General features: G+C 43.8%; 1 protein-coding gene across 2 annotated transcripts in view; it reads left to right on the forward strand.

The window, feature by feature from the left end:
- The window catches only part of usp25 (ubiquitin specific peptidase 25), a 65,035-nt gene that overhangs the window by 27,696 nt on the left and 26,346 nt on the right, over positions 1 to 10,993 (forward strand). Inside the window, exons 11-17 of one of the 2 annotated variants that reach the window (XM_086098038.1) lie at positions 92 to 219; positions 302 to 397; positions 514 to 678; positions 4,899 to 5,140; positions 5,254 to 5,324; positions 5,422 to 5,650; positions 9,276 to 9,536. In XM_086098038.1, the coding sequence (XP_085954164.1) occupies positions 92 to 219; positions 302 to 397; positions 514 to 678; positions 4,899 to 5,140; positions 5,254 to 5,324; positions 5,422 to 5,650; positions 9,276 to 9,536 (1,192 nt within the window). The remainder of the gene's footprint in view (positions 1 to 91; positions 220 to 301; positions 398 to 513; positions 679 to 4,898; positions 5,141 to 5,253; positions 5,325 to 5,421; positions 5,651 to 9,275; positions 9,537 to 10,993) is intronic. The other variant, XM_086098039.1, reaches the window with a different exon arrangement.

Consider the following 10,993-nt stretch of genomic DNA (forward strand, 5'->3'; position numbering starts at 1 on the left):
TGTGAAATTCAAATTGCACAACTTGCAACAATCAGACCTGATGAAGCCCAGAAACATCTCCCAGAATCAGCACAACATTGTTTTCTTTCAGCACTGGTTCACAGAACTCCCTCCTGTGTTGACCTTCGAGCTTTCAAGATTTGAGTTTAACCAAGCACTTGGACGGCCTGAGAAGATACACAACAAGCTTGAGTTCCCCTCCATGCTCTACATGGATAGGTGATATACATTTACTTATTTAGTACTTATTGCTGTGGTAACAATTACAGAATTATCTGATTTTCTCTGATGTATTTGTTAGATACATGGACAGAAACCGAGAAATAACCAGAATCAAGAGAGAGGAAATCAGAAGGCTAAAAGAGCATTTGACACTGCTCCAGCAGAGATTGGAAAGGTCTCCATATATATATATATATTTTTTTTTTTGTGTACATTTTTAAATCTGTTCAAATGGTGTCTCACACTTTCATTCTATTTTCTGTTTGTTTCGATGTTTCTGTTTCCACAAAGGTATTTGAGTTATGGCTCTGGCCCCAAGAGGTTTCCTCTGGCAGATGTCCTCCAGTATGCTATGGAGTTTGCCTCCAGTAAGCCTGTGTGTACCTCCCCTGTGGAAGATATTGACTCATCTGCTCCTCCTGGTGGCACAACTGGACTACAGCTGCCCCCTTCAAGGCAAGTTTCATAAATAAATAAATAAATTGACCCCCCCAAAAAAAGGGAAATGTTATAAATGCCATTTTTACAGTGTTGACAAAAGCAAAAATTATTTTTGACTTATTTGACCTTGACCCAAGACTAGCATAATTAACTAGTGTTATAACTATTTTACATGTAATCCTCCTTACAACCAATATGGATATCAGAGAATACAAAAATATTAAACACATACCGGCAGTTAAGATGTATTTATTTTTAATAAATCTCACTGTTACTCTCATTAAACATTTCTAATCCCTAAAAATGCTATCAAACCTTTCGAATAGGGATGTTCAATACTATTTTTTTAGACCGATACTCAAATCTTCAGTACTCACCGATACCAAGTGCCAATACCATTAGTACTTATGATACATACAATTTCCGAAAAAACAACAACACATAATAAATAAATAAAAAAGACATATATATCCTAGGGCTGGGCAATAAATCAAATTAGTTCGATCTATCGTCATTTTGAAAATCAAATAGTTGAACATTTGCTTAGTCATGAAATCGAATTTTGTCTTCTGGATTAATAAAATAGGTTGTTTTTATGTTCTGTTACATCCCGATGTTATCGTGAGTTGTAATTTTACACAAGTGGCAGAATAGAATGCTGGTTGAGTGGTTTACAAAGACATGTTTACAATAGCTACCAACTACAATGGTACCTTGGAGTTTGAATATAATTCGTTCCTGCTGAATTGTTCAACCTCCAAAACATTTTTTCCCATAGGAAATAATGTAAATGCAATTAATCCGTTCCCAAGATCCAAAACAGAAAATTCCTATTTAAATTTATATTTATATTTTTACATTTACAGTACAGTACAGTATTTAAACAAAAAATACCTTACCTTTTTTGTTGTGGTGTGATGGCATCAGTGGAAGATAAATGCTATGTTAATGCTAGCTTTAGTTCAGTGCCGAGTTTGTGTATTTTACATTGGCCATATTGTTAGACTACTAAGCGGTCCTTGCGTGCATTGTTTAACGTCAGGCACATTGTTAAGCAGCTAAGGGGGGTCCTCGTGCCAGTATTTACAGAAGTAGTCACGGTAGTTACAACGGCGAGATAATCTCATTCCTAATTCCATCGTGGCTCGTAGCACTGTATGTTTTTCTTTGCTGCCACTGGCACTGTTGTCTTTCTTCGGGCCCATGGCGAAGAAAATTATCGTGGAAAAATCAAAATGCACTCGCGAGTATGGAGCACCTCCGGGAGTATTCACGATCTGACTGGAAATGAGCAGTGCATCGTCTCAACTACCGCAACATGAGCATTCGGCATTGCTTGGCTTCGCTCGGCTACCCGTTTTCAAGGTACGTGTGGCTTAACTTCATTTGCTTGGGTGTTCGAACTCCGAAAATGAATTCAAACGGCGAGGCATTTTTTACTAAGATTTTTTTGGTTGAAGTCCGATTTGTACGAGTTCCGAGACGTTCAACCTCCGAGGTTCCACTGTACTTAATTGTGCACAAACTATGAATGTTAAATTTATGTTAAAACTGACTTGTATGAACATTTTGCATAGGAATTATTTTTTAATAAATGAAACCTTTAAATTAACATTTGATGGGTTTATTACATTAAAATCGTAATCGTCCTGAATGAAAATTTAGATTTTATTTTTGGGCCATATCGCCCAGCCCTATATCCCCATTATAGCAAATTTCCTTAAAATTGCTTGAAATTAATGGCAATTATATTTTTTCAATTTGCTCATAAAATACATTTTGCATAGAGCACACACAATAAAATGAATTAAAAAAAATTCGATAAACAAAATGACACAAATAATCCTTTAACCAGAAAAAAAAAAAAGTGTGGTTATACAATTTCCCTTTAAGGAATACATTGAAGTGCAAAGAATTCAATTCAATACAATAATGTTTCAAGTAATTTAGTAATATCAACCATGTTAACTCTTTGACTGCCATAAACGTTATAAAACGTTTAGCATAAACCTAGGGAAGGGCGCCGAGGACGTTAAAAGACGTCCCCTATGTTTTTTTTTTTTTTTTTCAAAAACGGGTGCAGGAAAGCCTTGGGCAGCTGTGCTGAAAGTATCAGGCAGATCTGATTAGTCAAAGACTCGTTTTGGCCCCTAGAGGGCAGCGATGACTCTCTTTGCACAAGGTTGGATGGGCCGCCCACCGTGGGCGTCAGTAGAAGACGTGAGGCGGAGCTAGAGTGTTGAGGAGACATGGCTGAATAAGCCCACAATGGCTGCCCAAGCAACCGGTTGCAAGCAGCTCACGCTTGAGCATTTTTTTCAAAGACGGAAAGCATCAATCAATACTAAAAAGCGCATTGATGTCAACGATGATGATGACTCCGAGCTCTACGCCAAAGTTGGAAGCTTTGGCGTGACTGTTATGAACACGTAGTAAGCCTCACCGGCTAAGCGCGGCTAGCGCTGCTAAGGCCGGAAAACGCGCACAATAGCCGGCCGGGTACTTCTACACAATCGGACATTCGATCGGGCGATGGAGAGTTGGCATCGACCAATGCAGATTGATGATGATGATGATGAGGACTCCGAGCTCTACGCCAAAGTTGGAAGCTTTGGCGTGACTGTTATGAACACGTAGTAAGCCTCACCGGCTAAGCGCGGCTAGCGCGGCTAGCGCTGCTAAGGCCGGAAAACGCGCACAATAGCCGGCCGGGTACTTCTGCACAAGCGGACATTCGATCGGACGATGGAGAGTAGTCGAAAAGCATCGACCAATGCACATTGATGATGATGATGATGGTCACTCCCGAGGTTGACGCCGGAGTTGGAAGCTATACGCGGCCGTTATTCTCTCGTCATAAAGCCTCACCGGCTAGCGCTGCTAACGCCGGAAAACGCGGAGCTGCACAAGCGGACATTCGATCGGACAATGAAGAGTACCCCGAGTCCAATGCATATTCATCGGAGGAGCGGGTACAGTCTGATCACGGAGAAGACACTGTTTCTGGACTACGATGCCACCATGAATGGAGTGGATAAAATGGATCAGAACATCTCCTACCACCCGGTATAGCAACTGAAGGACGCGAGGAAGCGAGACGTAACACCACCGTAACGTAACCGTAGCATGATCCTGATATTAGACTTGATGACAACACACACTGCAGTATATACTTGCTATTCCCCGGAAAAAAACGGCCGGCAAGAAAGTGGCGCACGCGAAGAGGCAATCTGTTGTGCAAATGCTGTTGCGTCTCTTTGCACGCAGGAGAGTGTTACAAAAAGAAAAACTGTCGTTGAAACATCCACATATTTGTAAATAGCACCACAGTTGCACACATTTGTAAATAGTTTGCCAAATTGTTGTCAAATTGTTACACTGTTGAATGTAAATAAACGTATTTTGCTATCAAAAAACACTTTTTCATTCTTGGTGGTAGTGTTTTATAGAAGTAAAGCACTATTTAGGTGTTTGTGGCATCATTCATGGACAAAAAGAAGTGTCAAATTCACTAGAATGCATGAAATAATATCGTTTCACTAAAAGCTTGATTTCTCCGTATTTTGGTCCAACACAGGCGAAATTGGGTCAAACTAACCATTTTCTATTGTTGATTACTAAAGAACGGAATAAGGTAGAAACAAACTCTTTTTTTCTGATGAAAGATGAAAGTCCAATCTTTCATTTGGTAGTACGTGTGTTTCCATAGTCCAAACAGAACATTTTCTGTGGACCTTGAAAATCAGTCAAAATGCTTAAATCGGCTGGCACTGACGGCATCCCTTTTCTGAAAACGTCTGGCAGTCAAAGAGTTAAGAATTCCTCAAGCTGTTTAGTGTGTGATGTTTAATTATATCTTGTTTTGAAATTCATGCTTTAAATTTGGAAGGCTGCACTGTATTTTCGTTTTCTGTTTCATGTTGTCCTCATTCATCTCATAGCAGTGCAGTAATCAATGACTATATAGTATATACAAAGATTTGTCTGCACTTCAGAGCTATATAAATTGTTGAGTACAACTGAAGACAAATGCAAAAAATAACCATTTCAGCCTTTAGTTCCCGACTGAAAAACGGCCACAAGAGCGGGGCCGATACCAGTATCGATATACGTCGCGATTACCGATACCGTGAAATGGGTCCTGGTATCGGCCCGATACCTGGTATTGGTACTACTCCCCATCCCTACTTTTGAATATTCCTTTTATTAATTTGGTATCCTTGTCTTTCACTCAGCAGCTTGGCCGAGCAGGACTATTCGGCTTCCCCAGAGAGCTCAGGCTCTGCGTCGGGTCTTGCTACAAATCTTACTGTTGTCCAACAGCAGAGAGTGCCCATTCACAAGCCTTTCACCCAGTCCAGACTACCTCCTGATCTCCCCATGCACCCTGCACCACGCCACATTACTGAAGAGGAATTAAGGGTGCTTGAGGGATGCCTGCACCGATGGAGGAGCGAAGTTGAAAATGACACCCGTGGTAAAGTTATCCCTCATTTATTGACTGCCTGCTGTATTATGTCATTTGCAATATTTAGTTCTAAGATTTTGTATAGAGCACTTACTTTATTTGTATGGTCTTCATCTCACCAGATCTACAGGACAGTATAAAAAGAATCCACAGAACCATTGAGCTGATGTACTCGGACAAATCAATGATGCATGTAATAATCACATTATCACCAGTGATTATTATCAGCTGACATAAAAAATACAATAGTGTCCATTAATATGCAGTGAAAATGTTGTCTCTTATTAAAGGTTCCTTACCGGCTTCATGCAGTGTTGGTCCATGAAGGCCAGGCCAACGCAGGTCACTACTGGGCCTACATCTATGACCCACACCAGCGTTGCTGGATGAAGTACAATGATATCTCTGTTACAAAATCCTCCTGGGAGGAGCTGGTGCGGGACTCGTTCGGAGGCTACCGCAACGCCAGTGCCTACTGTCTTATGTACATCAATGACAAGAAGCCCTTTCTCATAGAAGGTATGCATTGACTTAAGCAACTTAAGATTTAATTGTTTCATTTCTTTATCATTATTATTTATTTAAGAATCATTATTATTATTTTACTCCTCTGTGAGTCATCACCTTATCGTGGTGAAGGGGTTTGCGTTTCCCAATGAGCCTAGAAGCTACGTTGTCTGGGGCTTCAAGCCCCTGGTAGGGTCACCCATGGCAAACAGGTCCGAGTTGAGGGACCAAACAAAGCATGGCTCAAAAGACCCCTATGATGAATGTAAATTTTGGATCATGGTTTCCCTTGCCAAAGGCGGGTCACCGGGGCCCTTCTCTGGAGCCAGGCCTGGAGGTGGGGCTTGGGAGGTGGCCGGGCCTATACCAATGGGGCCTGGCCGGGCACAGCCCGAAAAGGCAACGTGGGTCCCCCTTCCCATGGGCTCACCACCTGTGGAAGGGGCCAAAGGGGTTGGGTGGCAGCTAAAGGCGGGGGCCTTGGCGGTCCGAACCCCGGCTACTGGAGCTAGCTCTGGGGACATGGAATGTCATCTCTCTGGCAGGGAAGTAGCCCGAGCTGGTGTGCGAGGCTGAGAAGTTCCGACTAGACTAGACTTGCTTGGGTTCTGGTACCAATCCTCTCGAGAGGGGCTGGACTCTCTTCCACTCTGGAGTTGCCCACGGTGAGAGGCGCAGAGCAGGTGTGGGCATACTTATTGCCCCCCAGCTAGGCGCCTGTACGTTGGGTTTTACCCCAGTGAACAAGAGGGTAGCCTCCCTCCGCCTTTGGGTGGGGGGATGGGTCCTGACTGTTGTTTGTGCTTATGCACCAAACAGCAGCTCAGAGTACCCACCCTTTCTGGAGTCCTTGGAAGGTGTGCTGGAGAGCGCTCCCCCTGGGGACTCCCTCGTTCTGCTGGGGGACTTCAACGCTCACGTGGGTAATGACAGTGAGACCTGGAGGGGCGTGATTGGGAGGAACCCTCCCTGATCATAACCCGAGCGGTATTTTTTTATTGGACTTCTGTGCTTGCCACGGACTGACCATAACGAACACCATGTTCAAACATAAGGGTGTCCATATGTGCACTTGGCACCAGGGCACCCTAGGCCGCAGTTCGATGATCGACTTTGAGTCGTGTCATCGGATTTGCGGCCGCATGTGTTGGACATCCGGGTGAAGAGAGGGGCGGAGCTGTCAACTGATCGCCACCTGGTGGTGTGTTGGCTCCGATGGCGGTGTAAGATGCTCGTCTGACCTGGCAGACCCAAACGTATTGTGAGGGTCTGCTGGAAACGTCTGGCAGAATCCCCCTGTCAGAAAGAGTTACTTTTCCCTTATCCCGAGGGAGGCGGGGGACATTGAGTCAGAGTGGACCATGTTCTGCGCCTCCATTGTTGGGGCGGCCGATCGGAGCTGTGGCCGTAAGGTGGTTGGTGCTTGTCGTGGCGGCAATCCTCGAACCTGCTGGTGGACACCAGCGGTAAGGGATACCATGCCGTCTAGTTGAAGGAGGAATCCTTTTGGGCCTTTTTGGCCTGTGGGACTCCGGGGGCTGCTAACAGGTACCGGCTGGCCAAGCGGAATGCAGCTTTCGGCGGTCACTGAGGCAAAAACTCGGACATGGGAGGAGTTCGGTGAGGCCATGGAAAACGACTTCCGGACGGCTTCGGAGAAATTCTGGTCCACCAAACGGCGTCTCAGGAGAGGAAAGCAGTGCGCCATTAACACTGTGTATAGTGGAGATGTGGTGCTGCTGACCTCGAATCGGTGAGGAGAAGACCTCCTCAATTCCAGCGACACATCTTCCTTTGAGGAAGCAGGGTCTGGGGACTCTGAGGTGGGCTCCCCTATCTCTGGGGTCGAAGTCACTGAGGTGGTTGGAAAGCTCCTTGGTGGCAGGGCCCCGGGGGTGGATGAAATCTGCCCGGAGTTCCTAAGGGATCTGGATGTTGTGGGGCTGTCGTGGTTGACACGCCTCTACAACATCGCGTGGACATTGGGGACAGTGCCTCTGGATTGGCAGACCGGGGTGGTCCCCCTTTTTAAGAACGGGGACCGGAGGGTGTGTTCCAACTATAGAGGGATCACACTCCTCAGCCTCCCTGGTAAGGTCTATTCAGTGCTGGAGAGGAGTGTGGGAATAAAATTTGGTCCGTCGGGAAGTCGAATCTCAGGTTCAGGAGGAGCAGTGTGGTTTTCGCCCAGCCGTGGAACAGTGGACCAGTTCTACACCCTTGGCGGGGTCCTTGAGGGTGCATGGGAGTTCGCCCAACCAGTCTACATGTGCTTTGTGGACTTGGAGAAGGCGTTTGACCGTGTCCCTTGGGGAGTCCTGTGGGGGGTGCTTCGGGAGTACGGGGTACCGAGCCCCCTGATACGGGCTATTCGGACCCTGTACGGTCGATGTTTGGTCCACATTGCCGGCAGTAAGTCGAATTAGTTTCCAGTGTAGGTTGGACTCCGCCAAGTTTGCCCTTTGTCACCGATTTCTGTTCATAACTTTTATGGACCGAATTTCTAGGCGTAGCCAAGGCGTTGAGGGGGTCCGGTTTGGTGGCCTCAACATTGCATCTCTGCTTTTTACAGATGATGTGGTGCTTTTGGCTTTTCAAGCCGTGATTTTCAACTGAAGCGGTTCGCAGCTGAGTGTGAAGCGGTTGGGATGAAAATCAGCACCTCCGAATCCGAGACCATGGTCCTCAGTCGAAAAAGAGTGGAGTGCCCTCTCCGGGCCGGGGATGAGATCCTGGCCAAAGTGGAGGAGTTCAAGTATCTTGGGGTCTTGTACACGAGTGAGGGTAGCGGAGGTCGACAGACGGATTGGTGCAGCATCTGCAGTGATGCGGATGCTGTATCGGTCCGTTGTGGTGAAGAAGGAGCTGAGCCGAAAGGCAAAGCTCTTGATTTACCGGTCGATCTACGTTCCTGCCCTCACCTATGGTCACGAGCTGTGGGTCGTGACCGAAAGAACAAGATCCCGGATACAAGCGGCCAAAATGATTTTCCTCCGCAGGGTATCCGGGCTCTCCCTTAGAGATAGGGTGAGAAGCTTGGTCATCCGGGAGGGACTCTGTGTCGCGCCGCTACTCCTCCGCGTTGAGAGGAACCAATTAAGGTGGCTTGGGCATCTGGTTCGGATGCCTCCCAACTGTTTTACTGGATTTTGACAGAATTTACAAGGCCCACAGAATATTGCTATAAAAACATAAACGCTACCAAAAGAAAGATTAGAGTCTCTTTTTTCATCAGGAAAAAAAGTATATTTCTATCTGTTTCTGTAATTATTAGCATTAGAATATAGCTAAGATTATTATTATTTACAAATCTGTTTAGAAGGGGAAAAGAGCTTGTTGCAACATGTCCTTGATTGATCTCTTATACTCTGATGCCTTTATGAATACGTCTTTGGGACCATGGCAATATTTAAAATACGTTTTTGGGAGCAAATTAGTTAAAGTAGATTTTTGGTAGTTCCATAAATATGAAAGTTTTGAAGTAGTAGTAATAATTAGAATCAATAATCAATCAAAAATAAAAATAAATATTTTTGACAAATTCCTTTAGCCCTAAAAAAGCGGGGCAAATACTTTTTAATAACTCTATCCATTATGTTTACTCTACGCTCACTCTCTCAATCTATTCTGAACACAGAGGACTTTGATAAAGAAACCGGCCAGATACTGAGTGGCATAGACAAACTTCCGCCGGACCTGAAGCAGTATGTAAAGGAGGACAATGAGCTTTTTGACAAGGAGATCGAAGAGTGGAATGCTTTGCAGGCTCGTAAGGCCCAACAGGAAAAGTTGGCCCTTGCCACAGCAGCAGCTGCAGCATCAGCAGCGTCCAACACCTCCATTTCCTCCTCCTCATCCCAGCCCATGAGTATTGATTGGAACCCTCCAGACAATGCAGGTCAGAGTCTCAGACTCCCACTCATTGTAATGTATCCAAGTACGAATACTTCACTATTGTACTTAACTCATTTAATCCCAGCTATTTTCATTGGAGCAACCCCTTCAATACCAGCGGTTTTACTAGATTTTGATTGATCTTGCCAGGCCCACAGAATATTGTGTTCTGTTACTATATAAACATGGAACCTAGGACTGTTAAATTAATTTCATTTATTACACTCCGCAATTACAAAATGAGCATAATCGTAAAAAAGAAAAAGATTAATACTAATTTTGAGTTGAGTTGTTTAAATGTATACATTTGCATCTTTTTAAAATTTTATAATCTTTGTCTTAATTTTTACGTTTAAACATTTTCTTGTTTTGTAACAGAAATAAATAAATAATCATCCTAATCATGATTTCATTACCAAAATAATCGTGACTCATTCACTGCAGGCCATTTTAGAACATTTCAAAATGTTCTATACTTACACATATTATGTTCAATAATTATAAATAAGCCGAATCTGCCAAATGACAGAATAGACTCCCTCCTTTCTGCCTTGTCCCGTTATAATTGACAGTAGAAAAACTTTACTCCCATGAACTCATGGTGGTTGTGCATCAGTAAAGCTGTTTCTAAATTTGACATTTACAGTGGAACATAATCAGATTCTCCCCGATCTAGCTCCATGGAATTTTTTTTTATTGGCAAGTATACTTGTCAAAGACAGTGAATGGGTTAATATTTTCTTCATAATAGATCAGCCCTAATGGAACCTACCAAAATAAAGATTAGACTCTCTTCTTTCAGCAGAAAAAAAGTGTATTTCTCTCTTTCCATTATTGAGTTATCAGTGTTAGAATATAGTTTATAAGTTTTGTCAAAATTCTAATTCCTGATAAAAAAATTAATAAACTAAAAAAAAATTCAAGCACAACTTTTGACTTGCTACTATTTTTTTCTGTTGTGACAGCTCAAACATCTAAATAATGTTTTCCTCCTATAAAACAACATTCCAAAAAGTGGTTTTGATAACAAAACAACAGTTTATTGCACATAAAAAAATTTGGGGGCTGGTCTGACTCAAGCTCTGCCGCAGGGGTCAGCGTGACCGGCGAAACGAGCCATGAACAACCCCGTGCATCATCGCTCGACGGCTGCTCGTTGCGTTTGCTCGACGAGCGAAGCGTCATTCCTTGACGTGCAGCAATTAGATCACTGCCCTCATGCTTTGATGAGGATGTTTTTTGTTGTTTTGTTTTTTGCCAAAAAGCAATCCTCCAGCGTTTACTCTTACCGACACTTCCACCTTCTCTTCTTCTACAAGATACTTGCGCGAAACTGGCTGATCTTATACTTGCTGGCTGTTTTAAAAAAAAAAAAATACCATTGCAGTCAAGCCTAATCCTTAAGTCAGAAGCTGCGTCAGACTCTCCTGTACACTTGCATGAAAAAAATGCTTATGATGT

The sequence above is a fragment of the Leptonotus elevatus genome, chromosome 16 (genome assembly GCF_054856555.1).
Source record: "Leptonotus elevatus isolate MCC_2025b chromosome 16, RoL_Lele_1.0, whole genome shotgun sequence".
In the NCBI taxonomy this organism is placed as follows: Eukaryota; Metazoa; Chordata; class Actinopteri; order Syngnathiformes; family Syngnathidae; genus Leptonotus; species Leptonotus elevatus.